At 42.6% G+C, this 23,641-nt stretch overlaps 1 protein-coding gene across 3 annotated transcripts; it reads right to left on the bottom strand.

Annotated features, from left to right (window-relative positions):
• Positions 1-4,366: 4,366 nt before the first annotated feature.
• Positions 4,367-20,878, bottom strand: stx19 (syntaxin 19). Of its 3 annotated transcripts, none has more exons than XR_014602802.1 (6): positions 20,120-20,499; positions 14,979-15,333; positions 13,822-14,058; positions 10,209-10,421; positions 6,887-9,376; positions 4,367-5,046 (listed from the first exon to the last, which is right to left on the bottom strand). XR_014602802.1 is itself a non-coding variant. In XM_084085326.1 (6 exons), the coding sequence occupies exons 3-6, from the start codon at positions 15,240-15,242 to the stop codon at positions 9,140-9,142; spliced, it is 951 nt and encodes a 316-aa protein (XP_083941452.1). In that variant the 5' UTR covers positions 15,243-15,333; positions 20,120-20,321; positions 20,840-20,878; the 3' UTR covers positions 6,294-9,139. The 3 variants fall into 3 exon arrangements, 2 of the variants coding, with proteins under 2 accessions (XP_083941452.1, XP_083941451.1); XM_084085326.1 differs by lacking the exon at positions 4,367-5,046 and adding an exon at positions 20,840-20,878 and having other exon boundaries at positions 6,294-9,376; positions 20,120-20,321; XM_084085325.1 differs by lacking the exon at positions 4,367-5,046 and having other exon boundaries at positions 6,294-9,376.
• Between the last annotated feature and the right edge of the window lie 2,763 nt (positions 20,879-23,641).

The raw sequence follows: 23,641 nt of genomic DNA on the forward strand, positions 1-23,641 counted from the left end.
GCATTCTGATGCAGCAGTCTGATAATTGACAGACTGGCAGACAGACATTGATAATTATTCGGTGCTCACGTCTGACAATTTTCTCCCAGTGTTTATCAGTGGCGTAAAGTAACTGAGCACATTTACTCAAGCACTGTACTTAAGTACAATTTTGAGGTACTTTTACTTATTATTTCTTAGTGTATTTCTAATTGTCTTACTTCTACTCCACTACATCTCAGAGGCATATATTGTACTTTTACTCCACTGCAATTATTTGAAAACTTTAGTTACTAGTTACTTTGCAGATATAAATGATTACGTTATAAAACATACATTAACCACTTTAGCCCTATTTTATACATAGGCTATTTGAAAACAGCCGATCTACAAGCTCACAACGCGTCGCGATGCTACGCGTTGTGAGCTTGTAGATCTGCTATTTTCAAACATTTTAGTACTTTTACTTTTGGTACTTTAAGTACATTTTGATAGCAATACTGTTGTACTTTTACTCTATAAATGTTTAATTCGGGGGTTTTACTTGTAACAGAGTAGGCCTACTTCTATATTGCAGTATTACTTTTACTTAAGTAAAACATTTAAGTACTTTTTCCACCACTGGTGTTTATAGAGTAAAGCTGTCAAGTAAAAAGGACTTCTATAGTTTCTGCAACTGTAATTGTTTCCTCTCCTTCTGACCCATTATTTCCTGTGAGTTAAATAACGGTAGCGTTTACACAACGTAATCTCATCTGTTAACATGGCCCGGAGCTACAATACAAGCAGCCGACTGGCGTGTCTGATAATGCACTCCAGTAGCAGACAAACCAGACTTTCCGGTCGACACCCTTGTTCACCTGCGTGTTTGTCCCTGACACCAGACACCCGTGGGTGCTGCTGACTCCCAGGGAATCAGACAGGGACACAGGGAAAGGTTAGGGTGGTTACCTTGTTGTTCAATGGACTGGTTTTTGAAACTCTGAGTGTGTACCGTGTACAAATGGAACCAAATGGGCCCTGGCGGGGCCATTTGGTTAAAAATATTTGTTAAATTGATTCAGACAATATAGAACATCACCAAACCCAGTACTGTTGGTTTTTTTTTTAATAAAAATGTCAACTTCCTGTTGATTTTACTACTGTATTTGAAGATTTGGATCCTCGGATCCAGTCTGGGTTTTCTTCCTAATAAAAATGGCTAAATCAACAGGAAGTTGACATTTTTATTTAAAAAATAAACGGTACTGGGTTTGGTTGTGGTTGATGTTCTATATCAGGGGTCTTCAACGTTTTCAGGCCAAGGACCCCCTAGCTGAGAGAGAGATGAAGCAGGGACCCCCTCTATATCGTATAAAATCGTGTTTCACATTCAAACATTTTTTGTTTACGTGGTCTGCTCATTTTGACCTCTTACGCCTCATTGCCAAAAATAGCCGATCTACAGGCTCACAACGCCTCGCAGCGCGAGGCGTTGTGAGCTTGTAGATCTGCTATTTTTGGCTAAAGTTCTCCTCAGAAAAGGATGCTAGGGTTCAAGTGGTTAAGGTAAAATAAAAAATCCTATCACACAAGGATTTGGCGGACCCCCTGTAGTAACTCTGAGGACCCCCTAGGGGTCCCGGACACTGTACAATGTAAGTCAATGAGGAGCATATTTTGAATGATCAATGTCTAGTCAAAGGAGAAATGATTTTGTCCGCCTTTGGAGTTACATCATGGCAAGGTAACAACACAACTTTTGAGAACCACTGGCTTAGGGTTCAAGTGGTTAATAATGACTAGAGGGATCCAGTCGGTCCCATATAATTCCAAGCTCCTGTGTGCGTCAGCACTGATCCCAGTTCAGCTCTCGTTGTGTTTCTGGTAAAGTGGGTCAGAGTGCTATGAGGCCAAAGCAAGAAGCTGCTGTTTCATTATGTGTAAATAGTGACTCACAGTCTACACATAATCGCATGCTGTCGGGAAGAAACCTCGTATCTCCATAGTTCAACTTTTCATATTTTTTTGGTTAGTTTTTGTGTAAGTCAATGCCCTACTTTCATCATACTAACAGTGTCACACAAACAATCTACAAGCTCAAAATGTGTCATATTTGCAATGCGTTTTGAGCTTGTAGACCTGTTATCTTTCTGCTATTTTTGAATTTGAATCCTGAAAAGTGACAGTTTTGGACACGGTTTCCACCCGACAGCAACGATACCACTCGCTCCTTTTCAAGGAACTGGTGGAAAGTTAAAAAAAAAGTACATTTACTTGAGTACAGTTTTGAAGTGCATTTAGCCTACTTTAATTGAGTATTGATTTTGTTATACTTTAAACTTCTTCTCCACTAACTTCTAAGAGGTAAAGTATTTTACTTTGTATCCACTACAATGATTTGACAGCTTTAGTTACTATAGTCACTTAGCAGATTACAAAAACATACATTAACAGCAAAAGCCCTGCACTTCAGCTATTACAACACATTGCAAAGTTCATCAAATTTTGACTAATTTTAGTCATTTTTACATAATATAATAAAACTGCGCCAGCATAACTTGATGCCACTACTTTTGTACTGTTACTCAATTCAAATGTTGAATTCAGTAGAGTACTTCTACATTGCGGTAGGTATTGATACTTTTACTTAGTGTCTGAGTGCCTCTTCCATCACTGACAACAGGTTTAGGTGAAGCAGGGAAATAAGTGCTTAAGGTGTAATCAGGAGGTGAGCTGATTATGAGCTCCCACATTCCCTCCGCATTATTGTAAATCCCCCCCTGGATTAATTGACTGCGTGGCAGCGTTCCAGGCGGTGTGTGCACAGCCTTATTGTCCATCCTTGTAGAGCGGAAACACTCCGACAAAAGATAATCACACAGAGAGCGATCTTCGTCGCGGTCGGGCAGCAACCTCTTATCTTCATATTCTTTTAACATAACTTATCTTGTTTTTGTCCCGTAAATTAACGCCCTACTTGATCATAATACCAGTGGTGGAAAGTAACTAAGTACATTTACTTAATTACTGTACTTAAGTACAATTTTGAGGTGTTTGTACTTTACTTGAGTATTTCCAATTTTCAGTACTTTTACTTCTACTCCACCACATCTCGGATCCAAATATTGTACTTTTGTACTTTTACTCAAGTCAATTTTGAATACCGGACTTTTATCTGTAACAGAGTATTTCTACATTGCAGTATTGGTACTTTTACTTAAGTAAGAAATGTGAGTACCTTTTACATTACTGCATACTACAGCGTCACACAGAAGCATCAAAATTTGCAGATCGGCAAGAGACACGTTTGGGGCTTGCAGATCTGCTACTTTTGCTGTTTTTGAATCCTGGAAAGTAACAGTTTTGGACATATATGAGGTTTCCCGGCCGACAGAGACGTTTTCTATAGCAGGAGGAGCGGGCAGAACAATGCTTCTGAATAATGCAATAGTTTCAACAGACCTGGACCTGGAGTTGAAGAGTTAGGTCATGAAATGCCAATGTATTAATTTAGAGGACGTTATTAGCATGGAGACTTTCCTGCCCACTGGAGGGGTTTTGTCGGGGGGGAATGGTGTGGAGAAAACCCCAGGAATTCAAATAAAAGGCTGATCTATCGGCCATTGTTTGACTTTTAATACCACTTCTGTATCGGCGATTATACAGCAGATTTGTTCCCGAGTTTGATCCACTTATTTTCTCTTTTTGTCTAGAAGACTATATGTTTTGCTCCCTGTCCGTCCGTCCATCCGTGTGTCCTTCCGTCTGTGATCAGCTAATCTCCGGCACCGTTGGCTTGATGGCAGCGAAACTGTGCACACACACTCCCTGGATGCCAGAGCAGAACCTCTGCACCAAATGGGCCTGTTATAGCGCCACCAGGAGGCATATTTTTGCAAAACTTTTTTTTTTTTTTTTTCAGTAATCCTACAGATTTTGTCCAAACATCACGTAAATCCGTACACAGTATCTCTATAGTCTTTCATAGTTTTCATATTCCATCCTGATTAACTAAGCTTGGCTTCCAAAGTTTGCAGGAGTGCTCCGTTTTGAACAAAAAGCCTCAAATCATGAACACAGCGTGCGATTGCAGTGACATTTTGCACGCACATTCCCACTAGGCCGAGGAAGAAATGCCACTTGAAATTTTTCAAATCATGTGAAACCTTGTTATTTTAGTTGCATGACTATAACAACAATACATCATTAAAATTACATACATCTGAAAACAGCAAAACAAACAACATGTGTGTTTTTTCCAAGCCATATCGCAATATTGGGAGATCAGCCAGAGGCTATGGCTATTTGGGGAACCCCTGTTTTAACATGGTCAAATCATAAGACTGAATTATATGAGATTTATATATCATATTCAAGTTTATGCTAATTTGGTTCCTATGATAAGAGTGAAGGGGACACCGTATATACCTTACCTGAGGAAAGTGAAAAGAACAAAGTGCTTCAATTGAAATGTTTTATTATCAAATACAGTCAGTGAGTATTCTCTGGGGTTTAAAGGAGACAAAAAAAAGGGCTATTACCAGAAACGTATGGCTCAGAATCCCATATCAGCAGTAATTTGTCAGAGGAGTTCGCTTTTTCATACGGTGAGGAAAAATTCCATTTTGGGGGCTTTAGGTATGAGCAGAGCTATTTTATTCAACGTTTTGTGACTTGAAATCTTAACTTGAAACGTGTCAGACGGTCATTAGCTGCGTTGAAAAGTTGTGCACCCCTCCGCCTGCTGAAAGTCAGAGCTTCAAATGGCCGTCCCTTTGAGATGCAAATTGGGCTTCATTCCTGAATATAAAAATAGATTAAGGTCTTTCTTAAAACTCTACGTACCTAAATGAAATGGATGGACACGGTGGGACTCTCGTAATCTCTGAATATGAAACGTTCTCTCCGCCGAGCTTTAATTTGACATTCCTATAAATGCATTCATAAGTCTGTGTGCGCGCGTGCCCACACAAAAAACATTAAAGTGGCAGATTCAGAGAAGAGCTTTTTTTTAAATGGCTTTGGATTTACAGTCTGGCTTCTCCTGCGGTCCTTGGCAAAGTGTTGACCTCCGTCCATTGTCCTCTGTGTGGAGACACGCAACCTGCATTTATCATTATGCTGTCGTCGGGCAGAAACCTTGTATCTCCGCGCTTCAACTTTTTTATGTTTTACTCCCTCGTAAATGAAATGAACCCATTAAGACCTGAAGCCGATTCTACATGTCTCCTAAATCCCAACAGTATTCTGAAAAACGCATGTTTCTATATCAGTGGTGCTCAATCTTTTTCATGTCAAGGACGACCCCAAAATGATTATGTATTTGGCCGCCGACCCCCATCTCAAAATATTTTGTTCCAGGGACCCCCCAGAAGCCGCGCTACGAGCTTGTGGATCTACTATTTTTGAAAAATCTTGAACATTTGTGCTTTGCTTAGAACAAAATAGTTTGAGATGGGTGTCCGCGGCCTCAGGTCTTAATGGGTTAATTTCCGATTTGTATTAACTTGTTGTTATTGTAAAGCACTTTGTAACTTGTTTTTTGAAAGGTGCTATATGAATAAATTTATTATTATTATTTCCTGAAAAGTTTTTTTTGCACGTCCAAGGTCTCGACCTGACAGCGAGGTTCCATTCATTGTCTAGACTCCACAGACCTAACCTTGCAACGGTGTCTGAATTGTGTCGACTGTTAGACTAAACTTAATAAGAGAACATTATTCACTTTATCAAGGTTAACTGCCCAATGTCCAGTGGAGTGGACAATAACAAAGTGCATTTACTTGAGCATTAAAGGACAACTTTGTTTTTTTACAACCACGGTTTATATTTTAGCTTGTAATTAAAGTAAATAAAAGGTGAGTGTTATTTTTTTTTCATTTACTGCTTTCTATAGTTTTAGCAATTTTCACGATCTTTTTTACAGTGGGCGGGGGCATTCTGTCCGGTGGCTAAATATGTCTTTTTTACACAATAAAAAAGGTCCTGTGGTCTTTGATGGTCAGATGTGAGTTATTGGGGGCTAGAAGAGCTACTATAAATAATAATAAAGAAAACGCTGGGTTATTGTGTAAAAAAATACATATTTAGCCACCGGACAGAATGCCCCTGCCCACTGTAAAAAAGATCGTGAAAATTGCTAAAACTATAGAAAGCAGTAAATAAAAAAAAATTAACACTCATCTTTTATTTACTTTAATTACAAGCTAAAACATAAACCTTGGTTGTAAAAAAACAAAGTTGTCCTTTAAAGGACAACTTTGTTTTTTTTACAACAAGGGGTATTTTATTAGTCTGTAATGATAATAATTAAAAGTTGAGTGTTAAAAAAAATCTTGTATTGCTTTCTATCGTTATAGTGATTTAAGTGATTTTAAATGGGGGGGGGGGGGTATTCGATCTATTGGTAAATAGTCATGAACGCAGCCTCCGATTTCCGTGAAACTTTGTACGCACATCCCCACTAGGCAGAGGAAGAAATGCCACCCTACATGTTTCAAATCAGCCTCATGGTGGCGCTGTAACAGGCATATTCACATGTTGGCCTATAACTCTTGAACGGTATAGGTTAAAAAAAAAAACTAAGTAGTCCTTTAAGTCTTTTTTTTGTGTGTGTCTGTACTTTACTTGAGTGTTTGTGTTTTGGAAGCTTATGACTTTCATTTCACTACATTTGAAAGACAAATGCTGTACTTTTTAGAAGTACATTATTAACGAATTGAGCCTTATTTCCAAAATGTGTCATTGATGCATTGCGAGCTTGTAGATCAGCTATTTTCCTGATTTATTTTTACATTTTTATTATTTCTACGTTTTTGAATATTTCTGAAAATGTTTTGGGAAAGTTGCTAAATTATACAGCAAAGGCGTTGTTACCAACATGAAAATGTACTTTGCATTTTTGAATAGTTTTAAAAGCATTTACTTTTGAATACGGTACTCAAGCATTGCTTAAAAGCAAGTACTCCAAATGTATCTTTCACTTGAGTAATGAGTAATATTTGACCAGGAGTGTCATCATACATGGACTCAAGTACTGGGTTGAGTACTTTGTCCACCTCTGTGAATGTCCCATCAATCACAGTCCATCAGCTGCTCAAATGCGTGTCCATTAAACCGTCCACCATGTCATCTGTCTGTAGTCCACAAAACAATGTCTTCAACTTCAACCGTCCGGTGTCTGTCTGTCTGTCTGTCTGTCACAGTGTTTTGGGCATTTCCTTCTAAGCCAGCAACAACCTTGGTTAACGTCTTAAATAACTTAGAAAAGTTTTCCATGGTGAAAGGGCCTCTCTGTGTGGAGTTTGCATGTTCTCCCCGTGTCTCCTATTGTAGGTATCCTCACAAAAACATGAAGTAATCCTGGTCTCTATACTGCCTCCCCCTGGTCAGCCGGGGCGCCTGATGGAGGAGAAAGAAACTGTTTCGAATAACGTGTTCCTTCCACGCGCTACGTCCTACCGGGGAAACACCCCCCTGTCAGGTGATAAGAAGCGGCCTGCTCACTCCTCATGTGTTGAAGGAAGCATGAGCTCAGTTCGGGGCTCTCCCCAGACTGGCAGAGGGAGCGTAGCGCCCAGGATTACAGTTTGGGCACTTGGCACTGGGTGAAAAAATGGGTTACAAAATCATGGGATACTTCAACCGTCCGGTGTCTGTCTATCTGTCTGTCTTCACAGTGTTTTGGGCATTTCCTTCTAAGCCAGCAGCAACCTTGGTTAACGTCTTAAATAACTTTTCCACCGGTAGTTCTGCGTTTCTCTCTCACCTTGGTGCTTTAGTGTCAATGCTTACATGTAAGGCACTTACAGGAACTTCTTCACCCTTTTCTTTATTATAGCTGAATGTTCTCTTTTTAAAATGTGCCAAGTGCAAAAAAAAAAGAAACTTTAAAGGCATAGTATGTAACTTTGCCCTGTGTTTACACAACTATAAACCCAGGGCAAAGTTACAAATACGCCTTTATTAAGCTTAATTAAGGCTACGCTCCATCGTGCAACGGTGGCACTCGCCGATTGCAGTAGATTTTCCATCTGATAACGTCTCACGAAGCTTCCCACTGTTAGCTTGAAACTTAGGCTGAAAGGGTGCATAAATTAGGCTTAGGTTAACCAGCGTCATCCTTTCAGTGTTTTGTTGAATCTCCGTTCAATAAGCCAGTGGTTCTCAACGTGGGGGGCCGGGGGCCCCCGGGGGTCCTTGAGGGGTTTCCAGGTGGTCCGCAGCAAAGTGATTGATAGTTAAGACCGTTGTGGGGCTGTAACTCTGAGAGTGTACAAATGGAGCCGAATCCGTGAGGGTCCATTTGGCTCAATTTGTACACTCTCAGAGTTATGGGGGGGGGGGGGGGGTCCGTGGCCTTGATAATACCAAAGTGGGGGCAGGGCCAGATTAACCCTTTAAGGTGCCCTGGGTGCCCACATTCAGTGTTTTGTCAGCGGTAGTTTAATCTCTCAAGAACAGATTCCGGGCTGCGCTACTGCATCCGTCGGGAGGGCCATTCAGAACCTGTGAACGTTGGCCTACAAGTGGGCGAGCCTTAAAGCAGAAAGCAAGCCGCGCTTTGACCCAATCAAATGTAGCGGGCAGGATTTACATCTGTGAGTTCGCTTCCTAATGTGTTCCCACTGGAAACAGAACCCAAACTCATTCAACAATGGCGTCCTCGGAGCCGACAACACCACGGAAAGTTAGTAACATTTTAACTTGTTCTTTCAGCATAGAAACAAGTGGGCTTATAACCAAGACGATCCATGTTCCGTGGGACAAATGTTGTTAGTGTTCCGTGGGAGAAATGTTGTCGGTGGGAATGAAAACATAGGCGCCCCCACCGGAAGAGGAGAGGTGAGGGCAGACCAAACGGGCCAATATGCTGTATCCAAAGTCTATCTGGAGCACCCCCCCCCAGAGTCAAATTCGAAGGAAAATGGGCAATGGGTTCCAAGATTGGCGGTGGTTAAACGATGCTGCGTCATCAGCGAGGTGAGCGGCATTCCCGGACAGTATTTCGGCGCCGTTTCTCGCAATAGTCCGGCCTTTCTTTCATTTTGGCCAGGCGTTTTCGACCCCTCCCCCCCGAGCTTGGTGCCCTATAGTCTGCAGCCCCTAAATCCCGCGCATTAATCCGGGCCTGACTGGGGTGATCCCCTGAAATGAAAGACTTCTGTGAACCCAGCCGCTATAAGCAGCATTTCCACGGAGGGCAGCAGCAGCAGCAGAGCCGTCGCAGCGGGTTCTTCTTCTTGTAGCGGGCGGCCAGCCGGAACTTCTCGTTGGAGACCTGGACGTAGTCCTGGGCGCGCTCCACGTTGGTCTGGATGTGGTCGATGTAGGCCCCCTGCTCCTCCACCAGCATGAAGATGTCCTGGAACAGGTCCCTCAGGTCCTTCATGTTGCTCTCCAGGCTCAGCAGCTCCTGTGACGATGGGGAGAGGGGGAGGGACGTGAGTATACGTACATTAACTACACGTTTTGAAGCTGCTGGGGCAACGCATTCTGACTCTCAAGCCCTGAAAAAGTACTCAAATGTTTTACTTAACCCATTAAGACCTGAGGCCTCGTCTAAAAAAAATCGAAATCCTAACAATTTTTCGTTAAAAAAAAATGATAATAATTTTCACGATTTTTCAAAAATAGCAGATCTACAAGCTCGTAGTGCGGCACTCGGTGCCGCGCTATGAGCTTGTATATCTGCTATTTTTCAATAGCCAAAGAAATCTAAAGTGACACAGATTTGTTCTAGGTCTTAATGGGTTAAGTAAAAGTATCAATACTGCAACATAGAAATACTCTATCACAAGTAAAAGTACGGAATTCAAAATTGACTTTAGTAAAAGTACAAAAGTATTGGTATCAACATGTACGTCAGGTGGCAAAAGTAGAAAGTACTCATTGTGCACTCGGTGCCGCTTCATGAGCTTGTATGTCTGCTATTTATTTTTGAAAGACTTTTTGGGGGGGCTTTTTGTGCCTTTTATTTAGAGAGGGATAGAGAAAGTATAGGCTGACAGGAAACGGGGAGAGAGATGGGGGGGGTGACGCGCAGAAAAGGTCGTCGGGAACGGGAGTCGAACCCGCGATACACTGTCAGGCCGGGCATTGCGGCCTATAGGGTGCCTGGACCGTCACGCTACGGCCCAGGCCATAGTATCTGCCATTTTTTAATACGAACGTATGAAATAATGGTTCTAGTGGTTACACAGATGTGTTCCCGGTTTTAATGGGCTAAAGAGTGTGTGACTGTTTACTTTGTGGCGTTGCTCGATCTCAGACAGCTGGGAGCGCGTGATCCTGGCGTCGTTCAGGAGGTTCTCGTTGAAGACCTCCCATTTGCCCGCGGCGACCATCTCGTCCACCTCCTCCTCCGTGACGTCGCGGCCCAACACCTCCAGCTGTCTGATGATGAAGTGCTTGCAGCGATCCTGCTTGGACACCAGGCCTTCGTTGTAGCGACGCATCACCTAGAGAACACATAAGAATAGAACGAGGACCATCACCCTACAGCAGGGGTCTTCAACCTTTTCAGGCCAGGGACCCCCTAGCTGAGAGAGAGATGAAGCAGGGACCCCCTACTCTGTATTGTATAAAATTGTGTTTCAGATTCAACTTTTTTTGTTTACTTGGTCTGCTCTTTTTTCCCTCTACACCAAACACCTCTTTGCCAAAAAATAGCCGATCTACAAGCTCACAACGCCTCGCAGCGCGAGGCGTTGTGAGCTTGTAGATCGGCTATTTTTTGGCTAAAGTTCTCCTCAGAAAAGGGATGTTAGGGTTCAGGTGCTTAATGTTAGGTAAAAAAAAAAAATGTAGAAAAATGTAGAAAAGATTTAGACATTTTTCAGAAAAAAAATAGAAAAACATTACCAAAAAAAAATAGAAAAAATTAGTACAAATTTGGTAAAAAAAATAAATCTTATCACACAAAGATTTGGCGGACCCCTGTAGTAACTCTGAGGACCCCCTAGGGGTCCCGGACCCCCTGTTGAAGACCCCTGCCCTACAGTATAGATAACTTAACGATGGATAGAGAAGCATTTAACTCCTCATGTGTTGAAGGAAGCATGAGCTCAGTTCGGGGCTCTCCCCAGGCCGGCAGAGGGAGAGTAGCGCCCAGGATTACAAGCTTAGGCAATTGGCACTGGGTGAAAAATAGGGTTACAAAATTGTGGGATAAAAATGTAATCGTTGGTTCCGAGTGCCGCGCTATGAGCTTGTATCTGCTATTTTTTTTAAATCGTGAACATGTGTGCAAACCTTTGAATATATATATATATTTCGAACATTTGTAACTCAAATCTTTGCTACAGGGGGTCCCTGGAACAAAATTTTTTGAGATGGTGGTCCGCGGCCAAATACTGTACATATACCTTGACATGAAAACGTTTGAGAACCACTGGTATAGATAACTTCACCTCTAGACAACTTACCAATATAATGAGAAACATCACCTATAGATGACGTAACGATAGAAAGCGAAACGGAGGACAAAGGGACAGTAAAGACATACAAGGAATAATATAATATATGGGATTCAATTTGCCATATTAGGAGTCAACAGTCATCTGCCTCCTTGATTGGCTAACCCAACTGATTGGCTTGGTAGGATTGGCCTAACTTCACGTGACATTTGTGCCACCGAAGCAATATAAATGATAATGCGCACATTAGGACTCGGCAGAGATAGTCTAATTTCATTTAGGACTCCAGTGTTGTTCAAGAGTGAGACTTTACAAATCCAACTTTTTTTTATAGTGTGAGAAATGTTCTGCTGGTCGGTGCATCTGAATGGAGAGCCACGGTCAGGCCCTTATGCTGCTGTTGCAGTGGAGCACAAGGTGTACTACTTTGCAAGATCGGATTGGACAGGAGTCTGTAATGACAAAATGGCTCATATTGGCGTCCATGTTTTCAACACTGTGTCTTTGCGTTGGAGGAAGTTGCCACCAGTGACAACAGGGAGAGAACATCCCCTTGAGGTTCCCTCCATGCATCAGTGCCACACAGCTGTGCTGATAGAATATATCATCTACATCTGGGGTGTAGACAGTCCTGCACTCCATGCATTTGATGTCGACACCCACAGATGGTTCAAACCCAGGGTGTCAGGGACTGTTCCAGGGAAGAGGAGGGACCACTCAGCCTGTGTCTTGGGGAAGGTCATGTTTATCCATGGAGGACGGATCCAGCATTATAGAGACACTAACGACATCTACAAGTTGGACACCACCACAATGGTTTGGTCTTTAATTAACACCAGAGGCAATCCGCCGGATGATTTATCACGTCACTCTGCCACCATCATCGGGACGAAGATGTTTGTTTGTCTAGAGGACAACAACAACAACAACAACAACATCAGAGTGTTTGACACAGAGACCAACTGCTGGCTGAACACACCTTCTGCACAGCTTCTTCCAAAAAGGCGCTGGTGGCATTCAGCCTTTACCTACAATGGCGAGCTGTACATATATGGTGGTTACCATAACTACAAGTGCTTCAATGATCTGTGGAATTTCAATCCAGAGACCTTCTCCTGGACAAAGGTTGAGCCCAAGGGGAAAGGACCAGGTCCAATGTGTGGCATGTGCTGTTGCATGGTGGGAGATCGTATCATTTTTTTTCGGAGGAGTATACGACGAATACGACGTAAGTAGTGATGCTCTGTCTATCCTCGACTTAAGTCCTAGTCTTAAGACGTTATGTAAGCTAGCGGTTATTCAGTATGGTCTGGAGCAGTCTGAACTTCCACACAACATCAGGTGGGAACTGGCAGCCATGACTGCCAACAGAAAATAATCTGTCCTCTACAAAAGACTATGGACTATTCAAGGCTATTGTCATGGCAGACCCCTGGACAGTGTTGGTGCCATGTATGGTGTGGATCAGAGCAACGGTGCGCCTCGCAGGTCCTCATGTTACGTTTGTGACGTCTACATGTACACTTGATTTGTGAGGTGTCCCCAGATGACAGTGAAGTGACAATTTAAAGACTTTTAAGACCTTTTTAGCGGCGCTAGCCGCTCAGCGGATCCTGCTCTATACCTGACTTTGTCCGTGTTCACCGTCAACGCTCTGATTGGTCAAACCCGTCTACGCTCTGATTGGTCAGACCCATCAACGCTCTGATTGGTCAGACCCGTCAACGCTCTGATTGGTTATACCCGTCAACAAAGTGATTGGTCAAGCTTCACGTGACACATGGCTATAAACACATTATAAACACATATCGATGACAAAATGTATCAAAGGCGTCGCTACCTTCACACAGGGTGTGATTTTTAATACCTAAAAAAAATAATGAAAGAAAAGAAAAAAAGACCATTACTGCATCAAAAGTTATCAACAAACTATACTTTGGTCAAATTGTCAAATAATGTAAACGTTTTTGTTTTTTTAAGTCTTACATGTCAAGGACCCCTAAAATGATATGTATTTGGCCGATGACCCCCAACTTAAAATATTTTGGAAGCAAAGATTTGTGTTAAAAAATGTTCGTCTTCTGAAAAAAAGATTTAAAGATTGGGTTTGGTGATGTTCTATACTGTCTGAATCAACTTTGTTTGTGTCCGTTTATGTGCGAAAAGAGTGACTTTGAGAGCTGTTTCACTGTACAATGTAAGTCAATGAGGAGCATATTTTGAATTCTCAATTTGTAATCAATGGAGCAATTCTTTTTGATTTCTTGTCCACCTTTGGAGTTACATCATGGCAAGGTAACTACACAAGTCAAACCTCTACCAAAGTGCTCTTACCCTTTAATGTATGTTTTGTAATAATATTTTAAATCTACAAAGTAACTAGTAACTAAAGCTGTCCAATAAAATCATTTGAGAACCACTGATTCGGCGTTCCGAGTCCGACCTGTTGGAAGTGTCGGTGCAGGGCGGCGTGCTGGGAGCGCTGGATGCGCGTGGTGACGGCGGCGGGCCCCAGCGTGTCCTCGGTGGTCTGGGCCTGCTTGGACAGGCCGTCCAGGCGCCTGTGGAGGCTCTCGGCCTGCAGCTTGATGTCCCGCGTGATGCTGCTCTCCTTCTTCATCACGCTGAAGCGGCGCATGGTCGCCACCAGCGTCTTCTGCTGCTGGCTGAACCTGAGGACCTGCCACGGGGACATGTGATTACAGCAGTGGTTCTCAAAGTGGGGTCCGGGGACCCCCAGGGGTCCTTGAGGGGGTTCCAGGGGAACCAGAGTTAAATTAACATTGATTTTACAATATGAATTGGGGTCCCAGAGGTATAAATGCCATTAAATGGGGGTCCGTAGCCTAATGCATGTCAAACTGGGGGTCCTTGAAATTAAAATGGTTGAGAATCACTGCTAGAGAGCCGTAAAAGCCTTCTCTTATTGGGGTCCCTGGCTTATCTTTTCAAATGGGGGTCCGCGCGGGCTAATAAGTGTCAATTTGGGGGTCCTTGACATGAAAAAGTTTGAGAACCACTGGATTACAGAACGTAACAGTTTGGTTTTGATTTAGATTTAGATTTATTTTGCACAAAATATAAAAACGATACAAAAAGTGGCACACAAAATGATAAAAAGAGAAATGCCAGGAGGAGGCAAGAAGCCCAAAGGGCTTATACGAGGGGCCTCTACCTATGTATGTATAACCACATTAAAAACATTAATAGAACATGATTTGTAAACAACTAGATATGAATACATATATTTTTTTTACAAATAACATGATTGCAGTATAACATTTTCAATCTACAGCATAATCAAAATACCTGTTTTAAATGGAGCCTTTTGGACTCAAATAGCTACAACTATTGATTATATCTTTTTTCATTGAATCAATGATCCATTAAAGCCCTATATTCTTTATGACGTGTCGCTTTGAGATGCATTGTGACATGCCCAAAATTCAATTATCGATTATCTATTATTAGTTAAAATAGATTAAATCGACTATTTTAATTAAACCATAGATTATCAGTTATTTGTTGCAATAGATTCAATTGACAGGCTGGATTCACTTTTAGACCCCTAGACACAGACACCCTGCCGTATATACATACCTCGGTCTCTAGCTCCGTGATGTCGTCGCGGATCCGCTGCGCCTCGGACAGGAAGTTCTCGATGACCGGCTCCTCCTCAAACAGGACGGCCTCCGGGGCCGCGGTGACCACGCCCACCCGTACGGGGTCGTCGGGGTCGTGGTGGCCGTCCCCTCCTCCTCCGGAGGAGGAGGAGGAGAAGGAGCTGCCGGTGGCGGTCGCCTCGCTCCCCGTCTCGCGGAACTCCTGCGCCCGCTGCCGCAGCTCGTCCAGACGGTCTCTCATGGCGGGCGGCTGCTTGTCTCCCTCAGGACTTAAATGTTTGTATTTATGTCCCACTCAGGGACGCTATGGGTCCTTAGGAAGCTGCTTGTCTCTGTAGGACGATAAGGGATCAAATCAGATAGTTACCAATCTGGGAACCCATCGCCAAATAAAAAGGAAAAACAGCTGTTTTTTGCTTATTCACTTGGCTCTGGGCGGAGCTGAACGGATGACCCGTGCTCAGGGAAACCGGGGTTTTGGTCTGCCTTCAGCCTTTCACTTCCGGTGGTGCGACTATGTTTTCATTCCCATTAACAATATTTTTCCACGGAAAAACTAACACCACTTCTCCCAGAGAACATGGATCGTTTTGGTTATAAGCCCACTTGTTTCTATGATGAAAGAGCAAGTTAAAATGTTACTAAAATTCGTTTCGAGCTTGTAGATCCCGGCAGTGATATAACTGTAAGTATTCCTTGTGTCTGTTTACAAAGTGCTTGGGTGAGTTTACCAGGGTGGACTCCTGACATCACTAAACTCATGACATTTCTCAATGTTGGGGGGCAGCAGGGTTAGCTGTTCAAACATAGATTTAAAAACGTTATTCTTTATTATTAACTATTATAACATATTTATTGTTCATGAAAATAACAAATTAAACATGGGTGTTTTTTCACATTATTTGATTATGTTTTACCCTTATTTCCAAGAAAAATTTGAGACGCCTAGAAAAAGTCTCATTGCATATAATTATGTACAGTTTTTGTACATAATATTAAGCACTCGAACCCCAGCATTCATATTCTGGGGGGAACATTAGCCATTACGTGTGTACACGTAAAAAAAAGAAACAGGGGACGATTCCTTATTTCAAGGGGCGAATGGCAACCCTAGTTGCAGCACAGGCAAACACAACTGTAGATGAGTGTGTACTGCATAGTGTACTCTGGTGTGTCCGGAGTGAGTCAATGCTTAATCAAAGTTTGTTTACAGTGTCATAATGGCAACACACGCAGGCATAACTGATGAGGCATGTCCGCATTCCGCCAGGGAACGCGGGGCTCTGAAAGAAGGTATTTTTAACTGTATGAAAACAGCAGAAGGTCTGTATGCATCATCGGTTGAAATCAACTTGGGCTGCGGATTTTTTTTCTTTCCCACGAGAACTCATGTTTGTGTTTTTGAACCGCAGAACGTTTCCCCTTTGCGAGCAATCATCTCCACTCATCTCTGAGATGATCACAACCCTATAGGAGAAGGCCTTCTTGGGGAATAAACACACACACAAACACACACACACACACTTAAGGACACACACATCGAGATCATCATTAGAGCAGAGATTTTGTGTGTCGTTTTTCTTGTTTACTCTAAAACTAACACTGAAAATAGCCATGAGCTTGTGGATTGGCTGTTTTCAACACATAAAATCGGCGCATAACTAAATCAGACATATCTAACTACAACCCTTAAACCTGACCTCTAAATGTCGAATATAACCCTAACCCCCAACCTGAATCTTTTCCTAATTGTAAGCCTAACACCCTGAATCTGTTTTAAAACAACCTTTTTACCCCAAAATGTCTGTTTATTGTCTCCGCCAGGCCGAAAGGCATGGCGAGTGTGTCCTGTCTGTGTGTTACCAGCTAATCTCCGGCAACGTTGGCCCGCTCGCTGCGAAACTGTGCACACACACTCCCTCGATGCCAATTCAGAACCTCTGCCCCAAATGTTTCACTTGGGCCTGTTATAGCGCCACCAGGAGGCCGATTTGTGCAAAACCCATTTTTTGACATTACTCCTACAGATTTTATCCAAACGTCATGCAAATTGGTACACATTATCTCTATAGTCATGTGATCAACCCGGATCTGTCCGATTTCCCATATTCCATCCTGATTGGCTAAGGTTGGCCTCCAAAGTTTGCAGGGTTGGTCCGTTTTCAACAAAATGGCTCAAATCATGAACGCAGCTTGCAATTTCCGTGAAATTTCACACGCACATTCCCACTAGGCCGAGGAAGAAATGCCATTCATTTCACATTGGCCTGTTTTAGCGCCAGCAGCAGGCCTAATTTAGCAAAACACATTTTTGGAACAAAATGCCTCAAATCATGAATGCAGTGTCCGATTGCCGTGAAAGGCCTAAGAAGAAATGGCACCCTTTTCACATTGGCCTATTATAGCGCCACCAGGAGGCCACAACAATGTACCTGGCGGAGACCTGTGCTCCGAGGAGCACTTTTTCTTGTTTATGTTTTGTTTCCACCAGCCAGTGACGATATTCTGACACTTAAAAGGCTTTCTGTGAATTGACGGTGAGAGAGAGCGAGAGAGAGACAGAAGAGAAGGTCTGGGATTCCTGTGACTACTCGAGTGTAAAGAACAACATTTCTCTGCAATCAAACAGAAAAAGGGAGGAATTTTCCGCTCTAGGCCCGGTGTCAAGCAGAGCGTTATGGCAGTGATGGGAAGTAACCAAAGTCCATTTAAAGGGCAAGACCACTTAGTAGAAACAACAAACAGTACTGGATTTGGTGATGTTCTACATCAGGGGTACATCAACGTTTTCAGGCCAAGGACCCCCTAGCTGAGAGAGAGATGAAGCAGGGACCCCCTCTATATTGTATAAAATTGTGTTTCAGATAAACCTTTGCTGCTCTTCTTTCCCTCTACACCTATAACCCTTTGCCAAAAATAGCCGATCTACAAGCTCACAACGCCTCACGCTGCGAGGCGTTGTGAGCTTGTAGATCTGCTATTTTTGGCTAAAGTTCTCCTCAGAAAAGGGATGCTAGGGTTCAAGTGGTTAATGTAAAAAAAAAGAATCCTATCACACAAAGATTTGGCGGCCCCCCTGTAGTAACTCTGAGGACCCCTTAGGGGTCCCGGACCCCCTGTTGAAGACCCCTGTTCTACATTGTCTGAATCAACTTTGTTTCCAACTATCTATCTATCTATATATATATATATATATATATATATATATATATATATATATATATATATATATATATATATATATATATATATCTCACAGCATGTGAAGTGAGTGTGTTTGTTTGTAGGCGTGAGCAGAGTGTTTGGCTGCAGTGAGAAAATGGAGCAACTGCCAACTACTGTACACCCGATCCAATTACCACCGGATAGGTTTCAAACAGGAAAGACCCTGTTCCTGTGTGTGTGCGCGCGCGTGCGTGCGTGTGTGTGTGTGTGTGTGTGTGTGTGCATGCGCGCGTATGTCTGTCATTGACACATAAGCTCATATTTTTCTCAGCTTAGGAGTGCTTTTTTGTGATTACACGTGTAAAGCGTGCGTGCGTGCGTGCGTGTGTGCGTGTGTGTGTGGTGCATGGTGTAACCATTACAGTCTCAGGGGCAGAACTTATGAATATAAAAGTTTCTATTGTTCTCTAAAGCTGTAGCTGTGGCAACGGTGAGGTGAGAACCAGTGGCTCTCTCTCTCTCTCTCTCTCTCGCTCTCTCTCTCATCGAGAGCTTATTTAAAGAAAAACAACAACAAACGCTCAATCCTACAGTGTGTCGGTGCGTGTGTGTGTGTGTGTGTGTGTGTGTGTGTGTGTGTGTGTGTGTGTGTGTGTGTGTGTGTGTGTGTGTGTGTGTCTCCCACTGTATAACAGCATCAAATTCAGGTGAAAAACTAACTCTCAGAGTTACAGACCCATAAGGGTCTATTTAGACCGCTGGTGGGCGCCATACCAAACATTGAGAAACAGCTGAATATCACGGGTCTTCAACAGGGGGTTCGGGACCCCTTGTTGGGGGTCCTCGATACTACAGGGGGGGGCACAAAAATTATTATTTTTTACATTTTTACATCTAAATCCTAACATTTTTTTGAAAAAAATCTAAAAACAAATGTTTCAAGATTTTTCAAAAATATCAGATCTACAAGCTCGTAGCGCGGCACTCGGTGCCGCGCTACGAGCTTGTAGATCTGATATTTTTGAATAGCGAAAAGAAATCTAAAGTGACACAGATGCGTTCCAGGTCTTAATGGGTTAACAACTTGAACCCTATAGGATTCCTATTCTGGGGGGAAAAATTCACCGATAGCCGATCTACAAGCTCGGAAGAAAAGAGCAGACCAAGTACAAGTATTGAAGGTGGTAAGTGGTTAAATATCTGAAAATAGACACACGTACACAAACAAATTATAACCACACTGATGATAGTGCTGTCAAAGAAACATGTGAAAAAGTTGAATCTGCAACATACTTTCATACAGTATAGTGGAGGGTCCCTGCTTCTGATCTCTCTCCCAGCTACTGTAAGGGTTCCTTGGCCTGAAAAGGATGAGAACCATCAGGGGTTCTCAAACTTTTTCATGTCAAGGACCCCCATTTGAAAAGATATGTCAGGGACCCCCATAAGAGAAGATTTTTACGGCTCTAGCAGTGATTTTCAACCATTTTAATTTCAAGGACCCCCAGTTTGACATGCATTAGGCTACGGACCCCCAATTAATGGCATTTCTATCTCTTGGACCCCAATTTATATAGTAAAATCAATGTTAATTTAACTCTGAGAGTGTCCATTTGGTTCCATTTGAACACTCTCAAGAGTTACAGACCCATAAGGGTCCATTTGGTTGCTAATCTATCATTTAGCTGGGGACCCCCTGGAACTCCCTCAAGGACCACTAGGGGGGGTCCCCGGACCCCTCTTTGAGAACCCCTGATCTAGATGATCATATTAACCCTTTAAGGCCTGGAACGCATCTGTGTAATTTTTTTTTATTTGTGCTAAAGCATTATTTTACACTTTAGGCTATTCAAAAATAGCAGATATACAAGCTCATAGCGCGACACCGAGTGCCACGCTATGAGCTTGTAGCTTGTAGAATTGGCTTCAGGTCTTAAGGGTTAAGACACTTACCTTGGTATTGCTAGTGATCTATGACTCAGCATAGGGTCTCCTCTGTTCCCGCACAGCTTCATATTCCAAATCCATGCACGGTTTTCTGTCCAACTTCACATTATAGTTCCACACATCACTTTCCCTCCTACTCCAGCATGTCATCCTCCTCCCCCTGGTTTTCCATCCATCCGTACACCTGCCGGCCGGCCGTTCATGGGGGCTGTGAAGGACAGGTATGTCTCCGTTAGAGGCTCATCATCGTTAAAGTACAACGGAATGACCGCTTAACTGACGTGACCGTTATAGCAGACCATAATACGATGCTGTTTAAACAGAAATCGAGAACCGAGAACGTGGATATCTGAAATCTGATCTCCCGATTATTATTTCGGCTGTGCCAGTTTTAAGCCCTCTTGTCTAAAAAGCTTCCAAAATGTCAGATCTACAAGCTCACAATGTGACACGTTGTGAGCTTGTAGATCTGCAAATTTTTTTTTGCAGCGTTTCTGACTTTGCTGAATCTCGACTCGGATAAATCCAAATGAAAGAAACGACTTATCGCTAAAACTACTAAAAACTAAACTAACTAAGACTAAGCCTTTTCAGAAAAAAAACAAAAAAAACATTTAACTTGCAAACCGGCTTTAAAAACTAATCACAAACAAACTGAAAATGAAAACAAAAAGTAAGCGAAAGTTAAAGATACAATGAGAGAAAAAAAAGCTAAACTATAAGCACCTTGCTTCCGTTCAGAGTTAACAGTCAGGGTAACCGTTGACCAGGATATGCACACATAACAGGAAAAAAAACTTGTGGATGAAAATCTGGTCGAGCCAGTCTGAAGCCGCTCCCCCTTCCTCTGAAGTGGGCCAGGCTTCGGCCAATGAGCCGGGAGCTGCTTGTAGCAGAGCAGAGCAGAAAGCTCATATCTCCATATTTTTTATCAGTGGTGGAAAAAGTACTCAAATGTTTTACTTAATCAGTATGTAGTATACATGTAGAAATACTCTGTTACATATATATACTGTTACAAGTAAAAGTCCGGAATTCAACTCGTTGTGAGCTTGTAGATCTGCTATTTTTTAAACTATTTTGATAGTGACAGTGAAAGTGTTTCTGTGGGTTTTGTAAATATTGAACCAATGAAAAGTAACAATAGCTTGTCACTAAATAATACTCTACATACATTATAGGGTCCATTGGAACATGGTCTTTCCTTCACTTTCCTGAGAAGCAACACTTTTGGACATGAGAGGTTTCCTTTCCACCGACAGAAAGTCATTAGTTTATCTGCAGAAAGCCAAGGTGACGTGATTAAGTAAACTGCAGGGGAGAGACGGCTTGTCCAATAGGCACTATGCACAGCAGCCATATTATCACTTCTTTCACAGGTGTTACCAATGATACTAATGAAGGCTCGGTTCCATTTAGTGTAGCACAGTGGTACGACCCCCATAACTCTGGGAGTGTACAAATGGAACCTTACGGGTCCATTTGGTTCCATTTGTACACTCTCAGAGTTACACACCTGTAAGGGGCCATTTGGAAGCCCATGAGGGTCCCTGGACCCCAACTGTAGACCCACTGGTGTAGCAGAGTGTTTCCAGTGAGCCAACATGCACAATATCAGCACCCTGACTCTGTTTGACCAGAATGGAACAGAGCCTTCATTAGTATCATTGGTAACACCTGTGAATGTCTTCATAATATGGCTGCTGTGAATAGAGCCTATTGCTGACAGTGGTGCAAGGTAGCTAAGTACATTTACTCAATTACTGTACTTAAGTACAATTATGAGGTACTTATACTTTACTTTAGCATGTCCAGTTTTGATTATTATTTATTTAATTATTGTACTTTGCCACTGGGTTAGGGTTAGGGTTGGGGTTATAGTTATTTCAGAACTTCAGTTACAAGTTACCTTGTAGATTTAATTATACAAAACATGCATTGACCAATGAATCCCTATTTCATGCTTTATCTAATAGAAAATGTAGCAGATCTACAAGCTGTCGCTATGTGACGTGTTGTGCGCTTGTAGATCTGCTATTGTAGAAAAAAAGGTTGGACACATTCTGAACAATTTGAGTGCTTCTACTTTTGATGCTATATTTTGATACCAAAACTTTACTGCTACTTGAATACCACATCTTTACTTGTAACATGAGTATTTCAACAGTTACTCAAGTAATGTGAGTAGCTACTTCTTCCATCAGTGGCCTTAGGGGTTGAATTGGGAGCAGAACAGCACAATGCAAACGGAGCCAGCTATGCATTGTGCCCATTGTTGAGGGCACAACAATGGGGGATTAGAGAAGGCGGGCGTGTTGGTGATGCATGCGCTGGTCTGTGGACTTTATTTAGACTTTATTTATCCCTCTAAGTCTACTGTGTGTGTGTGGGGGGGCTGCTGTCACGCTCCCTCTGCCCCGGTGACTCCAGACTCTATGTACTCATGACACATTTCTACTGACAAGTTGTTCCCTGGATTCAGAGAGACAGAGAGAGGGCATGCGGGGTAATGTCTGCGTTCCGACATCTCACTACTCCGACTAGTGGCTTCCGCGTGCGGTTAGGGTTAGGTATAGGGTTAGTTAACGTCGGAAATGCGACATGTAACCAGGGCATGCAGAGGTTGGGGTTGCTAGACGAATAGGCTCTATGCACAGCCATATTATCACTTCCTTCACAGGTGTTACCAATGATACTAATGAAGGCTCTGTTCCATTTAGTGTAGCACAGTGGTTTCCACGACCCGCATAACTCTGAGAGTTACACACCTGTAAGGGGCCATTTGGAAGCCCATGAGGGTCCCTGGACCCCAACTGTAGACCCACTGGTGTAGCAGCGTGTTTCCAGTGAGCCAACATGCACAATATCAGCACCCTGACCTCTGTTTGACCAGAATGGAACAGGGCCTTCATTAGTATCATTGGTAACACCTGTGAATGTCTTCATAATATGGATGCTGTGAATAGAGCCTATTTGAGGATAAAAAACTTTTTTTTTTACAAGAGTGCAGGAAACTTTTTTCTTTTTATACAGATTTGTCATCTCTAGCCCAGTGAAAACACTAATAATATAACTGATAGGTCTAAAACAACTATCTATTTCATGAATGATCTTTGTATCTGCCATCATAACATATTGTAGCGTGCCACCTTGGCACAACTCAGGTCATATGAAGTTTGCTTACCAATACTGTGAAGTTTTTCAGTTCGAGGTTGTACGTAACTAATCCTAGTATTAGCTCTCCCCTTTCCTCTTGAGCAGGGGTCCTCAACAGGGGGTCCGGGAGCCCTAAGGAATCCTCAGAGTTACTATAGGGGGTCCACCAAATCTTTGTGTGATATGATATATATTTTTTTTTACCTTAACCACTTGAACCCTAGCATCCCTTTTTCTGAGGAGAACTTTAGACAAAAATAGCAGATCTACAAGCTCACAACGCCTAGCGCTGCGAGGCGTCGTGAGCTTGTAGATCGGCTATTTTTTGTCAAAGAGGTATGTGTAGAGGGGAAAAAGAACAGACCAAGTAAA

This window comes from Gymnoscopelus microlampas, assembly GCF_963454915.1.
Source record: "Gymnoscopelus microlampas genome assembly, chromosome: 17".
NCBI lineage: Eukaryota > Metazoa > Chordata > Actinopteri > Myctophiformes > Myctophidae > Gymnoscopelus > Gymnoscopelus microlampas.